The sequence below is a fragment of the Channa argus genome, chromosome 3 (genome assembly GCF_033026475.1).
Source record: "Channa argus isolate prfri chromosome 3, Channa argus male v1.0, whole genome shotgun sequence".
NCBI classification, from domain to species: Eukaryota; Metazoa; Chordata; class Actinopteri; order Anabantiformes; family Channidae; genus Channa; species Channa argus.
The window spans coordinates 12,024,439-12,046,950 of NC_090199.1; the positions used below are offsets into that span (position 1 = coordinate 12,024,439).

The 22,512-nt window shown below is 41.0% G+C and overlaps 1 protein-coding gene across 6 annotated transcripts in view; it reads left to right on the forward strand.

Annotated features, from left to right (window-relative positions):
- bnc2 (basonuclin zinc finger protein 2) overlaps positions 1 to 22,512 on the forward strand; it is a 160,375-nt gene that overhangs the window by 111,069 nt on the left and 26,794 nt on the right. For all 6 annotated transcript variants that reach the window (XM_067496736.1, XM_067496739.1, XM_067496733.1 and 3 more), the window contains 2 exons: positions 3,554 to 3,656; positions 5,026 to 5,261. In XM_067496736.1, coding sequence (XP_067352837.1) covers positions 3,554 to 3,656; positions 5,026 to 5,261 — 339 coding nt within the window. The remainder of the gene's footprint in view (positions 1 to 3,553; positions 3,657 to 5,025; positions 5,262 to 22,512) is intronic.

Below are 22,512 nucleotides of genomic sequence, written 5' to 3' on the forward strand. Positions count from 1 at the left end.
AGTTTAGAGTATGTGAGAACCAAGAGAAGTTTTAATGATTTTGTCTTGCTCGTTTCCGCTGACAAGCCACACATACACGGAGACAAACTCACATCCTTGATGAAGTTGTTTTTGATGACACATCTCTTTGCTGCCTCTTAAAATTCTGTAATCGCTCTCTAATCTTTCATCTTGTTGTGTGTGATCAATTTTGATGCCGTCATATCTCAACGCTCTCTTCTGTTGCTCTTCACTTACACGGTTCTGCCTCAAAGTTGAACAATGTACAAATTAAACTCAAGAAATAACAGGCACAGCCCGTCCCCTCCCTTCCCTTTTCTCCCGTCAGTGCCTCCTCAGTTGAGGGGGCTTGCTGCTTTAATGCTTCTTAATGCTGCTGTCTGCTTAATGGGCCAGATATGAGAAGTGCTGGTAGCCAGCATAATAAGTCAGTGATTAGAGGGCGCCTTGTCACAGCAGCAGCCCCGCAGACAGTGGCACACTCTAATTGCCGTATTAGACGCCCCTTAACTATCTTGTCAGCTGTCAGACCCCAGCTCGTAAACAGCAAAGGTGCATTTGATATTTCCATTTGTTTATTTCCATCTGCTACTGTTAGTGTTTGTGCACAGAGAAGTAATTAGAAAAGGCCTGTGTTGTGTGACATGACTGTGCTAAATTTGGGGTTTCTAAATTAGAGTTTGCAAAATCTGTATACAAGTAGAGTTGTACGAAAACAAAACAAAAAAAAATCTGTGGCAAAAATTTAACCATTCTGATTGTTTATTAGAAAAAAGTGTTCAATATATGGTTTTAGTCTATGGTCAGTAACAAAGGATCAGAAGTCAGTCTAAAAGTCAGCTATTCATATTTCTTGACATTTGAAAAGCTAAAATGTGGAATTTTTTGTTAAAAAAATAATTATAATATATATATATATATATATATATATATATATATATATATATATATATATATATATATATATATATATATATATATATAATTTCTTTTAGCCAGAATTTCCAATATATAGCATAAATAAATATATAGCACCATATAAGTAATTATTTAACAAAATACCTGCTAATTACATTTCCATTGATCAACTGCTAACCTAATTAATAAAAGCTTTTATTTATTGTGGAGGGGGGCAGCACTGCAACAACAGTTTTCCAGACATTTAGTGTCATTGTCATTTTTTGTAAGTTAAATACAATAGACTTAGACAATAGAAAAGAACAATAGACAATAGAATTTTTAAGGAGACAAATACCTTGTGCATCATTTGCCATAAATTGAGATTTACTGTCAAGATTCCAGGATAGGTTGCGAATATGTTACACTGCACAAGACAGGAAACTGCTTGCAAATGTGAAGAACATTATAAAATTGGTTTATGAACACTGCTGACACTTGATGTATAATCCTCACACACTGCAAGAACTGCCGAGCCCACACCTGAAGAGCTTAAAAATGGTGTAAAATCCAATAATCTCTGTCTCCTGCCTCATTTGGTGTCAAGCAGTGAGGTGACATGGTTAGAAGTGGTGTAATTTTGTGTTTAATCTTGGATTAAACCATGTTCTCTTTGACACCTCCAGTTACTAATCTGGTTTACAACACCTTAGGGCGAGCAAAGCAGGGGATTTCGATAGATTTTATGGTCCCTTAGTAGATTATGAGAGAGTGGAATTTAATGTCCCGTAGTTCAGGATATGGGTCTAATCCATAGACTAGGTAATGTTATTTGCTACTTTTAAACACTAGAATGCGCATTTGGGTCAATGCTGGTGTTTTTTTGGTGTGTATGTGTGTGTGGACATAAGCACAGGAATATTCTCTCACCACTGTTCGTGCACTGACCTCAGCTGTGTGATGTAAGTCCTGATCTGTGCTGCTGATACTTTTCTATCTCAAAATGCTGACTGACCGTTTCTGACATTGTGAAATATAGGTTGTTGGAGCAGTCATGGACTCCAACCTACGACCTTTTGTGTACATGTCGCATTATTGTCACACCATTTCTTTCTAAGAGTAACAGTGAGACAGTGTGAGATTTAGTGCAGCTTGTAAATTCATAAACTTTTAGGGCTTTACTGTGAGGCCTTTGCTTTGTCATCTCTAAAAGACATTGACATTAGTCTCTACAGAAAGTGCCTTCGCTTTAAGATCTGAAGTTTCCTCATTGAAGGATTTGGATCATTTGGATGTTTTGTGTCACAGTAAAAATGTCCCTAGGTCACCTTCCACACTGCTCCGAATTTCCTCCCTTAAACATTCCAGAGATTTTTGGCTTTGTAATTTCAGTTATTATTAGCTTTTTTTCTTTATTGCTTAACGAATTAACACATAGGAAAACCTCTCAGTCATTTAGCACTGACTCAACACCATATGCACCACATGTAAGATACATTATCCCCAGTGTGGAGAATTGCTGTTTATTATGGCAAGTTATTAACTTGTGGTCATTTTTTTTTACATCAGCAGCCAAGATACATAAATGTCATGTTATTATCAAGGAAATGTAATATTTGATATTAAAAAGTTAACTGTGGTTTAACTGCAAGACACCTCCACCACTGTTTTTTCTATAAGGCCTGCTCCAGTCCTCCTACAGATTCCCTTTATGCATTTAGGTTGTAGTAACGTTACTATCTTTATTCAACAATTCATCTTGATAATGTAGAAAAATGTCTGATAAACAAAGGTCTGCCAATGCTTACTAAGATTTATATTTCTATTTTCTTTTCTTTTTAGTCCTCTTTTCGCCATGTTTTCTTTTTCGTCTTTTTGTTTCTTCTTGTCAGTGTGAAATTTATGGCTTGCAGCTGCTGCACTCGTTTGGATGACGGAGCTGTATTCATTTGTGGGGATTTCTGTGTACTGTATATCATACATTTTCTCTATCTTGTGCAACTTCTTTATTGTTTGACGAACGTGAAACATTTTACAGGATCAAACAACTTCATGCAAAATGCACCTGAACTTTTGTCATGGAAATACAAGACACCGAGGGTAAAGCATTGTGCTGCGCAGAGTTGCCCTCATCAAGTCTGGACACTTAACCTCTCGCTACTAAAAGCTTTCCAGGGTCAGACTAAGTGCAGCTATAGTGTTGAGTAATGGAAGCCTCAGTCAAAACAAGTTACATTTTTGTGTTTTCAGGAAGGAAAGTCCGTTGGTGGTTAACATGAAGTCTGGGAAATAAGTGTATGGAAAGACAGATTCACACATCGGACTGGAATAGTAGTTGTGAAATTTGTGGGCTACGTTATCCTGCTGCAATGGTGGAAATGTTTTAAACTTTAAACTAAAGACATTTTCATTTTTTTCATTTAGAGGAACAGTTAGGAAAAAATATTATTTTCAATATGGATGAGCTTTAACTTTAGGGCTTTGCTGTTCTGGAGGAGTGTATATAACAATTTGTCTGACTGTTTCTCTTTTGTATTTATTACTGCTAAGCTGATAACTGCTCTCAGTTTTTGCACTCTCATTTCTCACTCCTTATCTCTCCTGAGCGGTGACTGATCTGGATTTATGTCTTTCTTTCTGTCTTGTGTTTGCACAGGCCATTCGCTGCACACTGGTGAACTGCACATGCGAGTGTTTCCAGCCAGGCAAGATTCACCTACGAACATGTGACCAGTGCAAACATGGCTGGGTGGCTCACGGTAAGAAACCTGTACCGATAGGACATAGGTGGTATTACATATGATAGGTAAATGGAAACTTAATTGTTGTTTCTCTGCTGTGTTTAGAAAATGAACACAGATTGCAACAATATCAATCCATCTCACAGATTCTTTTGGTCTGTGGTTGTAATAAACTAAAACCTAATTGTTTTTTTGTGTGTACAAGTAACTTAGTTTTCTTTTCTTCTGTATTTTTCTGTTGCTTTCTGAGACTGGGTTTTGCACCTTAGATCAAAAACAAAAAGAACAACCACAAGACAGATGGAAAAGTGAGAGACCACACCTTGAGGTTTTTTTTTTTTTTTTTTTTACGCGGGTATAAAAAAAAAAGAGAGAGGAGGCAAGATAGTACAAAGAGAAGGAAGGAGGGGAAAAGATAAAAGAAAACACCTGTTTGGCTTGTGTCCGCAGTGAGCGGGCCATGGGCCCTTCAGTGGCTCGCACAGGACCCCATTGACTATTTTTTAATCTCTCCCTCTGAACTGTCAGGCGCCCATCTCTCCCCTACTCCCCTTCATGTCGGCATTGGCAGGAACTCTGACAAGCAGTTCTTCATTTTTTATTATGTTCGTGTCTGGCTGCGCTGTGTTGTCAGGCAAAGCCCTCATCAGCAGGAAAAAGCCATCCAAGGATCAGAGAGAGACCCAAGCAGGTGTCACCAAGACAGGCAGGGGAAGAGGGGAGGCAGAGAGGGAGAGGGTCGTGCGATATAAGGGAAGAGAGAGGGACTGAGACAAGGACGAGAGAGGGAGAGCGAGAGAGTCGACCAGGTGTAAAAAAACATAACTTGGTGATCACAATTAAACTTCATGAGCCAATAAACAACAGTGCTTGTTCTCATGGATAGATGGAAATATAACATGCATAGATAACATATGTCATAAAGTGGTGTCATAGAAGTGAATTTAATTCAAGTACTGTATAGTAAGCACATGAAGATCAAGCACTCTTCAAAACATTCCGTTTTTTGATATACACTACAAAAGTTATTAAGAAAAGCATGACAACCAATGTAATATGCTATTTTCTAGACCTGTTATAAATGTAGATAAATGCTATACGATCAATAAAACAGGAACATAATTAACAGAAACGAGAATAAATAAGATGTGAAGTAGTATCGTATGTAAAGGTTTGGATTGAGATGGAGACAGAAGAGGCATATAATTAAATTAATGCCATTGCATTTGTCTAGATAGATAAGTTCTCATGAGCTGGTGCTGACTGTGCAGAAGGCACCGAAGGAAGATTGGAGAGGAGAGAAACCTGATAGTCATTAACTCTGCCCGTCTGTCTGTGTGTGCATTTTCTCTGCTTTCTCCTGTTTGTCGCCCTGCTTTACAAGCAGCTCTGGACAAACTCAGCACCCAGCACCTCTACCACCCGACCCAGGTGGAGATCGTTCAGTCCAATGTCGTGTTCGACATCAGCAGCCTGATGCTGTATGGCACCCAGGCCGTACCCGTCAGACTCAAGATCCTTCTCGACCGCCTCTTCTCTGTGCTAAAGCAGGAAGAGGTGCTGCACATCCTGCACGGCCTGGGCTGGACTCTCCGAGACTACGTCAGAGGCTACATACTGCAGGTCAGTAAGCAACAAGCATGCTACTACGCTTAATATGTGCAAAGCAACATATGGGTTGAGTGAAAAAGTCAACACCAAATATTAGTGGTACTTGCTCTCTGCTTACACACAAACGCATCCCTGCACTTGCTTTGATATTTGCCTGCAATTTTAAGTAATTTTTGAAATTGAGGATAATGCCCACACAGATCACCACCATTACTGTCTCTACAAGTGTATCTACAAATTTCTCCGGCATTGCAGTTATTTTCAAAAGTATTGATCAAAAGTACAATAGTGACAATCTAGGCCACTTCAGTCCCATTGCTCGTCCATTTTCTTCACATTTTCCCTGCTGTAACTTCTACTTCACTCTGCCCCCTTTTTCTGCCCTGTCAACACAATGCCCCTCCGCTGGAAAAAAGGAAAGGAATAAAAAAGTGGAGAAAAATGTCACGCCAGCAAACTATAAAACCACTGTTAGTGCGTTTCCTCTCTCCATCCACCCTTTCCTACATCCACCCCTCCCTCCCATATAATTGCAGTCAGACACATTTCTCAATCAAAGGTATGGAGGTTTTGGTGTTGAAACCCAAACCAAAGTGTTCCTGAATGAATTAGTTAAGAGCGAGTGAACATGTGCATGTGGTTAGCCGTGAGTGTGTGTTTGTGTGTTTGTGTGCGTGCGTGCACATATGCTTATCTGTATGCGTATATGTTTTAGTGTTCCAACAGTGTAAGTGGAACAGCATGGTAAGGAGAGGGTGGCTTGTATGTGGAAACAGCTTCTGTGAGTTAAGCGCTCGCAGATCCAGTCTGTTTCTCTCTCTCTCTCTCTCACACACACACACACACACACACACACACACACACACACACACACACACACACACACAGCAGTTACATGAATCTTGTTTGCTTTGTCTGAGATTACAATTGTACATAAATGGTAAAACTATAAACATATCATTAAATACAACAAATTAAAACATAGAACTGATTAATCATTGAATAATTCAATTACTCATTAAGTGTTTTGTCTAACATTTAAAAAAAATTAAAAACATTACAAGTTTTGAGATGCAGGCTGACATCTTGCTTTTGTCTGACCTGAAAGATAATGACTTTAAAATATAAAAAAACACGCAAGCAGCTAATCTGTATTCCACAACTGCAATAAATAATCGATTACAAAATTGTACAATAACAATAATTTTTCAGCTGTATCAGCTTTGAAAAAAAAAATCATAAGATTTGCTCTGATAAACCCAAAGCACTGTCCCAAATGTGAGAGTGAGAACTAAGTAACCATTGAAGGGCCGTGGTTCACATAGTCCTTGTCTCTGTTTTTATCAGCTGGTTCTAATAGTCAGCTGGTGGGAGCTCTGTTGCTCAACCGCTCAGCCTCATGTCACGCTACTGGCTAAATCCTCTAGATCTCTTCAGAAGGACTTCAAAGGGGCCGCGGCTGCAGAGAAGCAGCCAGTCACTTAAGGACACTAAGTAGTCATTGTACGGCCCTATTAAACAGTAAGTAGCTATGAAATTCAATAATCTTCCGCGAGCCTCCGGGCAACGCTTTGTGTCAGGGGTGCGTTCCCCACCACTACGCCATTCTGAATGAGAGATAAAATAAGGAGAACAGTGTTGTAGATCATAGATAATACGGTTTTTTTTTTCATATTCATGTCAGGGGACATTATTTGATGATAAATTACTTTACCGTAACCATGGTAGCCAGACTTTCAAATGCCTGCTTGCACTGATTTAGGCTTTGAATTTAACTGTTTCGGGCACAGGACTAATTCTGTGCATTTGTATTTTGATAAGATATGCTACAAATCACAATAATTATCCAGCAAATACAGCCACTATTTCTAAATTAAAGCCTCTCAATGTGTTTAAAAACTGGAATGTTTTGGCTGGCAGACTGTGTATTTAAACACATGGCTCTCTGTTTATTTTCCACTCACTTATTCATCTTTCTCTCTGCTTGTATGTCCCAATGTGCCACAACAAGGATCAGTTTCGGTTGAGAGAAAATGTATATTTTATGTTCCGTGTGTTATGGATGACAGTGAAGCGAAGGACAACACACATGTACAGTATGTTCAACCACACACAGAGAAGAGACGGCTAGGGACACAACCAATAATGCAACTACTCATAACTGATTAATCACCAAAATGCATTATTTTGTCAAACCAAAAACTGTTTAAATTGGATTAAAATCATGTTTGACAATGAAAAGCATGAGTTCATGTTACAGATTAGAATAACTAAATATGTTTACCCTCTATCATCCCTGTGCCAGCTTCTTAGCCTCATTTATGTTCTTGTGATCTAATTCAGAAAAGTCACACCTGGCCACACACCAACATTAACTGTAGTTGTTTATTCTATGTGATACTGCTCTAAAAAGTGTGTGTGTGTGTGTGTGTGTGTGTGTTTCCTGCAGTTGTCTCCTGGTGATGTTACTACACTCACCTGGCCTCTTTCAACACACGAAGTAGAAGTGACCCAAACACCTACATATATACTTTATTTATACATTGATATACAAACATAGTATTGTTCATTCATATCAGAGGCATCTGTGTTGTCTCTTCACAAGTCTCCTTACGCTCACGTTGACTTCAACATATCTAACCAAGTTTAGATTACCCTGTAGAATGTACATATTTTCTTTACAATAAATAATTCTACAAATGTCATAACTTTTAAGCTCAAATATACAAAATTGAAAACGCTCCTGTATCCTCTTTAGCTTCTCTGCTACAAAAGTAAATACACCACAGAGGTGTGACTAAATATGCGTACACACTCCAATTTACCTTTGTAATAGGCCTCTTAAAGCAAAGAGATTAATCGATATTGTGAAAAGTAAGTAGGTAAAATGTATTTGTATAGCACCTTTCAGAGAGAAGAGCTCACAAAGTGCTTCACATGAAAACAATAAAAATAGAAGCTGTCCTAAACCATAATGCATAAAATAGGATCAGAGCAAAGTAGAACACCTTAAATATTGACAACAGACAAAGACAAGTGCACCAAATCAGTCAAAGTAACTCATTATCTACAGTTCAGGCATTCTCGTTCAATTTATGGTCAGAGTTGGGAAAAGCCTTTCTATACTGGTATGGTTTGAGAAGTTTTTTTTTTTTTTTTAATCCACTCAAGCAACAGTCCACTCTTGTGGAAGAGCATTCCACAATCTTGGTGCAACAGTAGCAAAAGCCCTTAGTTTTAAGCCTGGAGGCACAGCCAACAGATTCTGCTCGGCAGACCTGGGTGCTCTGCAAGGAGCATGGGCATGAAGCAAGTCAGACAGGTACTCAGGTGCCTGAGCGTGAAGGACTCTATGTTTAATAACCAGAACCTTAGAACTAATTCTAAAGCTTACAGCGACCCAATGTAAGGAAGCTAAAACTGTCAGCAGCCTGGCAGCAGCACTCTGCACCAGCTGGAGATGTTCCATTGATGTTTTGCTGAGACATGTGGAAAGAGAATCACAATAATCAAGACGTGATGATACAAAAGCATGAATAATTGTTTCAAGTTCAGAGTGTGACACAATAGACCGAGGTTTGGCAACGTTTGTTTAGGTGAAAGAAACATGTACGGGTCAAGGCATTGAAATAATTGTCAAAATTTCTATCCTATATCTCCACTTTATACTAATAACAACACCAAGATTTTTTGAGCTTAGAGACCCAATACAGCCGGACACCTTAGAGACAGCACTATTAGGGGCCAAAATGAGATCAGTTTTAGCTGTATGTAACTGTAAGAAGTTATTTGCAAACCAGGGTTTAATTGCTGACAGACAATTATACAGCACAGTGAATTTTGTCAGTTTTGTCAAACCAACTAAAGCATATAAAGTATACAGCATATAAAGTGCAAACAAAATAGGTCCTAAAACTGACCCCTGAGGCACCCCACAAGACTGAGGGGGCAAATGCTGACATGAAAGAACCAATAGCTACAAAAAAGGATCTACCTGAGAGGTCTGAAGTGAACCAGTCAAGGTCACTACCTGAGATGCCTACATTGCTGCTAAGCCTCTCTAATAAAGTGCTGTGGTCAGTAGTGTCAAAGGCTGCGCTAAGATCAAGCAGGACCAGGATAGAACATTTACCACTGTCAGAAGCCATCAGGATGTCGTTGGATACTCTGAGGAGAGCAGTTTCAGTCGTGCTTCTGACAGTAAGCAGATTGAAATTTGTCAAAAATATTATGTCTGTTCAAAACAATTTTTCAAAAAACGTGTGTAAAACATCAAGTGGGCTGGAAGATATCTTCAGGCTGCTATACAATTCAGTTCGTTGGTTAAAAGCTCAATGGCTTATCAAGTGGTTCCAATTTTGATTAGTAAAGAGGAGGAATTATATGTGGCGTCAATAACTATTAAAGTAAACAAACCTCTCTGGGTTTTTTTTTTTTTATCTAAATATGGTTTGTATCATGTTCAGTCCACAGACTGCTCTCTTAAAGCAATAATACACTTGCACACCTAAATTTACACAATGAGCTAATACAGTATTTTCAAATATACTTCAAAAATGTTTCTGAGGATGCGAGCACAGATTCAAACAACAACAACAACAACATTTTTATGTTGTAATAACTTAGGATGTTTTTAAAGACTAACTAAACCACTTTTTTCAGCTACAAAGCATGTATGGGTACCTAAGGCAGTAGTGTTGATAACTGATCAGATCCAAATCTTAACGTTGTAGATCAAAGTGAAATCCACATCACTGGGACTGCCTTCTACTGGTTGAAACCCAGCTACTATAGGTGAACTTTGCTATTGGGCTACTCTGGTGCCAAGTTTCATTACCAGCCACCCGTAAGTCCACCTTTCCTGCCCAACTCCCAGCCCCCTGCTATAAAAACAATAACTCACGACGAGGGATTTAAATCTCATGAACTGTGTATAGAGACAGAGAATTGGATTACATATTTACATATCACATTTATAACATATTTATTTTAACAGTGTGTTTAAACATTGGCCACATTAGCCTCCTAGCTGGACTGTCAATATGTGGTGGGGAACAGCCTATGTAATGTTTCATCATGACCCATGATGGACAATATTAAACCCCTCCCAGTCCATAAGCCCCCTCCCAGTCCTCCTAGCACTTGCTTACATCCTTACAGCAATAACAGTAATTTCCACCAACTTCAGCAAAGTGAGGTTTACAATCTTCTGCTCCTTTTTCACAGCTCCTAATAACTTGCCAGAGGTGTGTAGGTATATATATTTTATTTTTAGCTTTTTTCTTAGGCATGGCAAATATGAAAATGCATACATATAGCCTGCATTTGTAATAAAGCTAAAACTAAAACAATAAATACCAAGCAGCCTTTTGTTAATAATGGTAATCCTAACTGAAAATAACAATAATGAAGTAAACAGACTAGCTTTAAGACTACAGTATATTCATGAAAACATTATCTGAGGGATTTCAGAAAAGGCCACAACAGTCATAAAATACAGAGGAAAAACTTTTCCAAAGCAAAAGCAAACACATAAAAATCACCTAAAATAAAGCTACAAGGTTTACACCTGATAGTGATAGAGTGAACGTTATGTGTGCATCTCTATGTAATGTTTTTTTTCCACACTTCACACTGCTTCCCCCTGACTTCAAGTTCAATCCAAGGCAATATGGGAACAACACAGACACATTTATTCATTGCCAAAAAATTCCTTGCCCTTCACTTTGGCAGGACTTTTACCTTCCCCACTCCTCAGCCCTTCGTTCTTTTTTTTCCCCTCCCCCTGCTCATCTCTCCTCTCCCATGGTTGCTTCCAACGTGCACCAGATGCCCCCCTCTCTCGACCTCTTCCCGCAGCCTGTCACTGCTCACTCCTCTGTTCGATACCGACAGATGGAATTGCTATCAGCATTGGCTTCTCTGTCTGTCTCAGCCTATGTCTCCCACACGGCACACTGTCTATTTTGTCTTCCTCTTCCTTATCCCTTACCAAGTGAAAAATAATAAGAGAGAGAGAGTGGAAAGAAAGAGAGAGATACAGCCTTTGCAGCCAACACATGGGCCGAAGCCCAGGGTTTTCCTGAGCGACATTCTCAGTAATGTTCTGTCCTTGTAGAACATTGGGCTGCCTCCGCTTTTATGAGATGTGGTTTTCCTTAGTCCACATGGCTTCCAGGAGACCCAGATGGAACCGCTAACAACCCCCACCACTGCCACACAACCACACGCACACATACTGTACACACACAAACAGCCTTAACCCTAATTGCATGCACACTCGGAGGAATGCTTATTCAAACTATCACCCACACACACACAGCCACAAAATCACACTCGTCTACCTCAACAGCCCTCCAACACGGGGCTTTGTTTTAGTGGCTGACGCCTTAGCACGCGGGTGAGTTTAAAGTTATTAATAAAGTCAAATATTCCCCCTCAGTGTTTAGTTATTTATCTTCTTATTTGGTCAATACTGTGATTTTCTAATGAGTTTAAACACTGGAGGTAAATTTTCTTAATGGTGGAGAGCTGAAGGAGGGTCTGTGCTCTTGTTAAAACATACCATGTTGTACATGTGTACTTACACGTGTGCAATATGAGATGTAATTACATGGATTAGGCTGCAACAGTATTTGTGTAAGACAGGAAACTATTTCCAGTTGCAGGTGGGTCCCGAGGCCTTAGTGAAGGTACCACTCGACTACTTCATAGTGCTTTTGAAAGGTATTTATTCAGTTAGAGTCACATTTCAAAATTTCTGTCTGCCCCCTCCCACCCCACTGCACTCCCCTTCTCCATTCTCTGTCTCTCACTCTGTCAACTGTGAAGGTCACCATATCTCTTGATCCTCACCCCAGAAACTTCCATTTTAGGTAGTCGGGCTCCAAGCAACATTTTTTGGACACAATCCCCGTCTCCAATCCCCTCCATACGGCACACTTGTAACCTCTATTTTCCTCCTGTCCTCCTCTCCTCCTCTCCACCCTCCATCACCTCCAAGTGCCTCCCCTTCTCTCAAAACCTGTTTTCTGTTATCACTACTTAATGCCTCACCCTGGGAGATGGACAGGGGAGAAAGCATTCTCCTAAGGTGGAAATTCTTACATTCATATGGTTATGATTTGGTGGGGAGGTCAGGCTCGATTTTTGCTGGAAGGCTTACGCTTGGCTCTGAGCTGGCCGTGCTGGGCTCCAAACACTTCAAAGGGGGCCGGTGTACTGAATCAAGGTGATTTTTACCCCCACCCCTCGTGCACGTATGCACGCGCACACACATACACACATGCACACTTGTCCTCCCTATTGCTCTTAAGGGTGTCTTCTCCCTTCTCATTCTCAATCGCTTCAATCGCTCACTTCTAAGTAAGCTAGAGATAAAAGGATGTGATTCCAGATTAGAGGATCAGTCAGTGAAAGGTAAAACAGCATTATCAGCACAGCATTAAAACCTTAACTTTTGATAACATAACTTTGTTAAAAAAAAGCTTTAACAACAACAAATACTGAATCCAGCATACTGTATATCATAATACATGCTGAATACATAAACAACCTATCCAATATTTTCTGCAGCAAGCGTCAGACTCTTCCCTGTCACTTTTCTCACAGCTCGCAAAGCTCACTGGCAGCTTCTTACACAAGTCCTGCCCATACCAAATCCTCCGTCCCTTACTTTTGAATCCTGAACCAGAGCCTCAAATGAATTCAAGCTGGAGAGGCGAGGTTATGAGCAGGTTACATTGTATGCAGGAATCTGGGAAATAATGCCCCTTATATTGGTTTTGGAAGGTAGTCGCAATGTTACCATAGATTGGACGAGGCCTCGCAAACTGTTGCAAGCGAGAAAACAATTGTGCTTTTAGGTTGAATGAATACATGCATTCACCTTAACAAACAGAACCGTATCATTTTTTTCAGTTTGTATTTATTTGGCTACACCAGCACCTGAGTTGAAACAAATATACAGATATAAAAAAGGAGTGTGTGCTGTAACTGCTAGTGCCCAATCAAATTATTGTGTTTGTGTGTCCTGCATATATCATGTAATCATGTTGTCCCTTAAACAGATTTACACTCTTAGTTTTAAATGCCATCAATCCACTGTTTATATTTCTGTTGTCTCCATGTGTTGTCAATTTCAACTTCTCTTGTCAAGCTGCCTTCTCTTAATCACTTCTGTCTTCAGCAGAAAATGAAGGTTATTTTCTCTGTGTGTACTCCAGTCTCAGCTCTTATGAACTACAGTACTGTCCCGAGTTGTGTTATTTTTCACATTGTTGGTTTATAGTGAGACCATTAAAGGAGTTGTTCACTGATTAAAAACATAATTCTTGATTTCGTTATTATTACATGCAGAGGAGGCTTGTAGTAGCACTGTGGGTGGATCACGAATGCCTTATTATGGAACATGATAAAGTGCTAATAAAGTGCAGTTTTTTCTTAATTTAAGTAATTTCCAAACATTCTGAAATTCATTTAATGCATGCATCTTGGTGGCTGCATGTACATTTCAACATTTTGTTTTAACTTGAGATGTGCGACCCAGTATAAATATCCCATAAACATTCCATGCCAAAATATATGGAAGTGAGAAGTGTGTGTGTGTGTGTGTGTGTGTGTGTGTGTGTGTCTGTCTGTGTGTGTGTGTGTCTGTGTGTGTGTGGAGTGATCCAATAAAATCTGATTGGGGAGTTAACGTGCTGTGCAGGGCAAACATGGGAAGTGAAAATGATATGTTTAACATACATGGTGAGGTCTAGGGGCTCCCGTGGGATCCCACGTAGGGTTTGATCAAACAGGGTTACACACACGGTGTATGAGCGCCACCTTCTTACCCATTTCCCTCCTAAATCCCTGTGATAAGTCTGACTTCAAAGCCTCACAGCCAATCCTAAAGCTTTATCTGAAATGCCAGTTTGATTCACTGGCTGCATCTCTTCCCATGTCCTCCACCACACCCCACCACACACACACACACACACACACGTTTACCTATTCACATTCAATCTATATCCCAGAAAGCTTGCTGTCCACCATTTGTGTCTGCATTTCTAAGTGATGAAAAGAGGCCACCAGTGCTTTTCTTCTCCTTTCTAAGTTCAACTGGCATCTCATAATTAGAATAAAAAGGAATATTCTGCCTGTATTAATGGGGTGGCGTTTCTCCTCATCCCTTCTGATCACCCTATTCTTTCCAACTCCATATTCACTCCATGTGCACTACACTGCTCAGTGTAATGGGATCTCTGGTTCTCTCACTCCACATTTGCCTTTCCCTTTTGAACCAATGTCCATGCCCCTGGAGAATTCCCTCAACAGGTCCTCGCTGCTGCCCTCATGCAGCTGGAGCTCCCCATGAGATGCTTTCATAGTCAGCTGTGCACCCTAATTGAAACTGGGAAACTGCCAGTCTGCTTATCAGGAATTTTTATTTACCTCGCCAAGGCCCTGTCCTCTTAACTTTTCAAAGAGAACCATGTTATAATTACCTCCTCAAACAGAATCCCTCTCATTCAGTCTGTATCCTTCGCTCCATGTATCCTTTTTCATAAGTTATAATATCCTGTCTCACTTGCACTGCAAGGAGGAAATGGCTTCGGAATTCTGAAGTGGCTTTTCGGGGGCTACTGGGGTTTGTTGTTGCACAGGGAAATTGAATTTTACTTCAAGGTCAGCGACACTAATGACGACGTGGGAAGGTGTTGATCTTTAGTAGCACTGGCTTGTCTAGTAGCATCCCACTGTATCGATCTGCACCAGAGCCTCTGGTCCCGCATTGATTGTCACACAGAATTGTTTGAGAGTGTGGTGGAAATAGCCTCAGTAGTATAAGCTATTTGGGATGGTGGACAATGCTGGCACTCAGATGGTTTCCAACTAAAGGAACATGACAAAAATGTATAAACTCTCCTCAAACTTGTAAAAGTCGGCTGCCGATAATGTTCTAGCATATACACAGAAAGATCCAAAAGGGATCCACCACATTATGACTTATATTTAACGTAGCCATTTAATGCATATACATACAGTCAAAATACCAAAATAACCCGAAATATGCACACCCACCCATACACACACTGTATGAGAATTTTAAGCCATCGCTTTCGTGATTCACTGCCGCTTGTATGCAAGATGGTTTGTTATGGGTAGGTGCCCTGCGGTGTGAATGAATGTGTGTCACTTCCCCCACAAATGGAAACATTTAGAAGTCTGAATTGTGTCCTGAGGTGAGAGCTGTAGAAGCTCTCACTCATAAAGTAGCGGGGAGGCAGCCTGTGGAGGAAATGAGCTAGGTAGACTGGTGGAGTGAGAGGAGCGTGACACACACTGAAGGACCTCACACACACACATGCTGGTGAACCACACACTGGTGACTGCTGTGGTTGTGCTCTATGTCTATCACCATCGCATTTCTTTTCACCAGTGTCTCCAGCTGTGTTTGACTTCCTGTGTTTCTACGTGATGCTGTGGTGTCATTGGCAAGAAGACACAGCATGTACTGTACCTGCATGTTGTGTGGTAGTGGTTAAAAGGTTAGCTGACCCCATCGTGAACCGACACCAGCACTGAGGCACCTGTGGAAGTTTGCCACAGAATATAAAATAATGTGTGATGGATAATGAAACCTAATTGAGCTTTTCAGTTTGAAAGTGAATCTACTCTTCAAACAGTGAATTGGTGTTTTTTTTTATTTTTTATAAATCAAAACCTACAACTAGCCACATCCCCTCAATGCAGAGAGAGATGGGGCTCTCTCCCCACTTTTCACTATTCTCTGTCTCATGTGTTGTGCACGAGTGCCTTTATTAAGCAGGATGACCTGTCATGCAGGTGTGAGGAGTAGGTGATGACCACCCTTGCCCCCCACCCATGGTCATTCTCCTGTCTCTCTCTCTCTCTCTCTCTCTCTCCCCTCTCCTTTTCCAATTGGTCTGGCTTCACTTCACCTCAGACAGCAGAAAGAGGTGGACGGAGGGATTGAGGAGTGAGGGAGGGTAGAGGAGGTGGTGATGAGGAGGTGGGGGTTCGAATGAAGCCTCAATGTAAAAGCAAACCCGTGCACTCCACTAAGAAACTTCAAAGTCAGTTGTATTCATTCGTAGGTCAGTCTGTTTTTAATGGTGATTAGTATTAGCATGCATTGTGGGCTTAAAGACATTTTTTGTTTGTTTGTTTGTTTTTATTCCCAGCCATGCCAATAAACAATCAGTGCATTAAGTGGTGAGCAAATGGAATCAATTCATCCAGTTTTGTGCAGATGAGTGCAGAAAACGAGGCGTGAAGCAGCCGCTCTCTGTGTTTGGAGTGGCTAATTAGGAGCCCATTATAGGGCATCTCTGCATGGTGCTACCCAGATTGTTTATTCACTATGGTGAAGCAAAGCGAGGGAGAGAAAGAAAAGGGGACTAATAGTAGTAATAAATGGATAATAAATGGATACCTTACAGAGACACACACACATGCAGCCATGGTGAATGCCAGTCCCTGGGGCTCTTGTAAAAGTCGAAAAAAAAAAATTAGAAAGAAAAATCTACGAGCACTGTGCATATGTTTGGCTCGGCCCTATTTAAGATTGTCTTATTAAATGTCTAAGTGGCTGAGAGCTGGGACCACCAAGTGAGCCATGCTGTCACTGGCAAACTGCTCTCTGTGGGCTGGGAGCTGCAGGCGTAGCCAGGATATGATCAACAGGGTCACCAGAAATGACGGTTTAACATTTGATGATGCATCAGTTCCCAGCACTCACTGCTCCGTCTGCCAGTGGCCTTTATAGGACTTTTTCAAGTCCTCGATTTAGGTGTAGAAGATGTAGAGCTAAGTTACATCCTCCCACAACTATACAATGGATGTGTGTGTGTTGGAAAGAAAAATGTTGTAATCAACAAAGACAACAGGGCTTTCTGAAGAGGAAGGATCAATAGACTGCTACAGGTGACTGACCTCACTGAGCACACACGCATGCAGAATAACAGCACACGAAGGAACACATTCAGGCGTAGGAACAAGAACCAGTAAGTACTTGTGGCATGCTCTCCTCTGTGTTGTCTCCACCTAACCTCTGGTTTACACTGTGTGTGAGTGTGTGTGTGTTTGTACGCTCACACAAAACCAAGTATTACTCTCTCTCATCTCCAGGATCTAAGGCTCGGTGCCAACTGGTGCTTTAGTGCCAGGCACAGCCTTATCACCTCCTCAGCACACACACACACACACACACACACACACACACACACACACACACACAAACATACTTGCAGTCTTACTCACATGTGCACTTTAAATAGCCTCCTTGCAAGAGTTTGTGCACAGTTGTACATGATGATCTACCCTCCACATAAACAAAGATAAGAGCAGGAACGCTCCACACAAGGCCCCAAGAGGTACAAAGCTATTACTGGGAGACCACAGTCGCGTGGCAGTGTGTATATGTGTGTGTGTGTGTGTGTGCAGTCATGTTTGTGTTTATGTAGTGCCAGTTGCAGAGCAGAGAGCTCTTGAAAAAGCAGCTCCGATTTGTGTCACCGCCCTTTGCCAGTTTTGCAGCACTAACCACTGCTAAATGCGGAACAGGAGAAAAAGTGGTAGTGTGAGGTGTTAAACCCCTCTCTGACTTCTTGTCAAGATCTTTGCCACCAGCAGGCACAGCGTTCAGATTTAAAAGTCATCTAACAATATGATCACAGCAAGTCAATGAACAATGTGTCAAGAGGGCCTGACAATTTGGCAACAACTTTGTCAGCACAAGCGTCTCACATTAAGCATCGAATCACACCTTTGTCAAGCAGTGCGACCTAGTTAGGTATGGAGTGTTCTGTCTCTATCTTGATCCCTGACAAAAATCCAGCCTGTTGAGGTGACGCAGTACAAAGCGTTTTCCCACTTCGCCAAACTGACAAACCTAATTATGTGGTAAAATTCCTGGGATCAGTCCTAGATCAAGTCTCCTTAGCTTTGTGAGCCGCACACCCAGTGTCCCTCAGAACAGGAATTTCTTCAGATACCCCTGATTTCCCAGATTCGTAAGTTTGAACCTCAAAGCTTTGCAATCCCTTAATGAAATTCACAGTGTTACCTTTAGGTTTACAGCAATTAGAGGGTGGAATATATATGTTTTACATCTTGACTGAGGTGAAATATCATGACCTATTTATTAGCTTTAAAACAGGTGTTTAAAATTTGGCCAGTAGTAATATCTATGACTCATGTTTTTCGGAGTTTTTACAGGTCCATATTCTACACAAAATGAGTCTCTTTTCAACACAGTATGATTTAAAAGCTAAAAATAGACGGTTTAAGGCACTTTTCTTTGGTTGAGTGACAGAAGTTCGCCTCTGTGTAGCAGTGGAATGAATTCCTCAGCATTATGACCACATTGGTTCCTTCAACTCTTTGAAATAAATGCAGGGCTGAGCCATTTTTTCCCTCTGTTGTTATCAGAGTGTAAGCCCAGCAACATTCTCCCTTTATGGGCATGTTTCGCTAATCTTGCTACTGGCCTCCACTTTTTAAGTCGAAACAGGTGTTGCGCTTATAACGCAATCTTGTAATAGTGCGAGCACCTCAGCTCATACTCCTCCGTGGTTGTGTTTTCTTTGCAGATTCCTTTCTTGGCTACAAAACCCGCACCTTCTTTCATATGAATTAAAGACTTGGGGATGAAAGTTATTTTGACATGAATGTGATTCTGAGATGGACTTTTTTGGGGTCAGATATACTTGTTAGAAGCTTTGCTGATGCTTCAAAAAACAACGAAGAATTCATGTGCTGGCAGTGAACCAGATAAGACAAAAATCATGTCCAGTGTGAGGCACAACTCATCATTTCTGGTTTTGCCATCGACTGTTTGCATGTTAGCACGTAGGTGATTTTTATTGTCTGCCTTAAAATAAAAGCGATATAAAGTAAAAATCAATCTGGCACAAGACCGAGCAAAAGGTTTCTGCTTTGGTCCCCTCAGCCACCCTCCTCTCTGCTTTTTCTTCCATTTTCATGTCTAAGGATAGAGAGATTAAAAGGAGGCCATGTCTCAACCCTGAAGAATTGCCATCACTCACAGATGAGCAGTGCCAAGCTCCTCTCTCTCTTCTGCTCTTTTTCTCTGCCTCTCTATCTGTTGGATGCATCCCCTGGTGCATTTTGGCCCTTCTCTTCATCCTCAACCCACACAAACACACACAGAGTCTTACCCACAATTTACTGTCATCCACTCCATGCGTGTGAGTAAATGTGTACACACATGTGATCTGTGTGCATGGTGTCGGCCACATCAAATATCCTAAAGCAACACTCCTGAGACATTCCCTCATCCATTCTCATTCCCCCACAGTGATTCCAATACAGAAAAAGTCAACATTTCAGGACCTGATAAAATTAATAAATAAAAGTAAAGGCAGACTACATCTGGCACAATGTCTGTACCTAAGGTTTCCAAGTATGTGTCTGGGGAGGAGATCTGGTGGGACGAAGTCGGCTTGGAAGCAGTAGAAACGGATGTCACACTGGAAATTTATACGGTGCGGTTCAGGGAGCAACGGCTGTAAATTGACAAGTGATGCTTGTGAGCAGCGTTACCCGTCTGTTTCCCTTGCTATCATCTTCTATCTTTTTTCCGCTCATCTTTTCTACTCTTTGCGTAGCTGTTACTCCTTACATCTGTGCACACCCTGAGCATTATTGTTAACGGGTGAGAGATACAGTACAAAAACAAGCCCGGGGACTAAAAGAAGAGGGGGTTTGCTCTGTGCACAGAAGTGGGAGAAAATTACTTGTAATTCATGTGAGACATGAAATTGTGACAGACAGAACATATGAGGTACATGTGCCACCAGTATCTTTAACCTTTAAATAAAAGCAACAATTTCTTTGGATAAATGTGACCCTTATGTAATGTTTTGGGAGCGGTAAGGGAGTATGAAATGAGGGGAAACAGAAACAAACTGTAGCATTGTAAACAGGGTACCTAGCAAAACCTGAAGCTGTCTGAACCCAGTGCTTCATTTGACTGTGTGCACTCTAACATTAACTATAATCCCTGTCATTTCCTCCTGGGAAAAAAAATTATACTGCCTATGCTATGAAGCCACAGTTTGATGCTGTGTGTGTGTGTGCGCGCGCGCTACTGTTTGATTGATTCATTCTACTGTATAAATGTCTTTAATGGCAACACACCTTTTAATAATGCAGGATCCTCTGTCCCTGCCCCCCATCACATCATGTCTGAAGTGACAGTCACATACTTCCTTGGTGTGCTGGTCAACTAGACACACACAATGAGAGAGAGAGAGAGCAAGAGAGAGAGCAAGAGAGAGAGAGAGAACATAGGACGGTGAAACTACAACTGTTTTCAATCTGCATTTCAATCTTATAAATAAAAAACTACAACACTCAAAATTTATATAATAATTCAAATGATATTATAAAAGGTATAAACTTTAAAACATAGCATTTAAAAATGTAAATGTAAATTATTTGACCACAGTTAATGTAAAGAATACCATCCATCCATCAAAACCTGCTCTGGTTTAAATTATGGTGCTGAGATAGGAAAAAAGAATAAAGTAAAAAAAACCTCTTGAGCTATCCTCTAAACAGCTCAGATATGCCACTAAACAGTGGTACCGCTCCCAATGTGGAAATCATGTGTTGCAAAAGTTTTGTGGAGGAGCACAGAACTGACAAAACCCATCCCCAACCCAGTAGATGTTTCAAATAATTGAAGATGTAATTGAATTTTTTCAATATAAAATAATGATTCCCTAAAGTGAATCCATCTGAGAGGATGAAGTGCGCTGGTGATTCTGCTCCACTGTGCGAGTCAGCGCTAACACTGCCTGGGTAATGTTCTGCAATGACATCTGGTAGACTGCTTTTCTCCCAGCAGCACTGCCGCACACCTATTGAGAATAGACAGATGCCAAGGAATTTTTTTTTTTTCCCCCATCCCAGTCTACCATTTCTCTCTGATATGGGAAACATGCTGTCACATCTGGGCCTTTCAGAGAGAAAGAGACTTGAAGACAGATAATTTGAGACACAAATGGATAGAAGGATCACCAGGGCGCAGACACAAGATCTCTCTCACAGCAGCTTTCATGCGCATATGTACACACGTGTGAAATGTCACAGGCCCAATCATCAATGTGGGCGCCATGAGGATGATGCCCCTTCAGGGTGACAGCCTGATAAGAAGGGTGTATTGTTCTGTAGCACCAATACAGGATAGTGTGCATTACTTGCTGTGCCCCTACCTCGTCTCTTCCGCTTTCTCCCCCTCTCATTAACCTCAACTCTGATTGCCCCCAGGACTCCCTTGTGCTAATTAGAGGGTAGAAATATGTCTACGGTGCATGCACTCCTGTACAAACACACACACACACACATACACACACACAATTCTGCGCCACTGACAGAAAGGTTGCTGTAACTGTAGGTGTGAAAATGAAAGGATCGGCTGCTATTGTGTTTCATCTCTGTTCTGAATGTGTTGGCAACTGCAGGGTTAAGCCCAGCAGGTGATGGTTAGCGGCACTGTTGATTCCCTTTACACAGACAGCCTTCATCTCCGTAGTGCTCACTTCTTGATTTAGCCGCACTAAATCAAGAAGTGAGCATTTTGTCTCAACATAATAATTAGGGCTGAACAGCGAAGGAAACTGTGAATTGATCATTTCAGTTTTCCTCCTTATCAGCCATTTGTTAAATTGGATATTTTGCGATAATGTAGCATTTGATAAGAGTTCTTGATGAAAAATTCAAATAGGATTGATAAATTCTAAAAGATGCTGTAATAAAAAAATCATATAATATAATGAAATCCCTTTCTGTTTTACTAAGGATTGACCTCTTGTGGTGAGATAATGAGGAGGATACAGATTATCTGATTGTCAAGTTGAGTGGCTTCAAACACACACATACACACACAAAGACTTACACAATGACACTTCTCGCCTCCTTGCTGCCTATTCACAGAGAAACTGTGCGGCCTCTTCTAGCACAAACGTTTCTAATGGCACTTTGACATCTCCATTTAGGAGGCTTTTGTATTCTGGAGAGCAATTTGTAAGTAAAGACACTCACACGCATCTTCTTCTTTTTGTTTTACATGCTGTTAGGGACAAGCGTGAGCAGATACAAACATGTTGTGGGAGTTGTACAGCAAATGGCCATTTGTACCTGGACTGGACCTCAGGATAACTAGGGAAACAGAAAAGAGAGGGACAGAGAGGGTGGGGGGATGGACAGAGGGAGGCAAGAAGGAAAC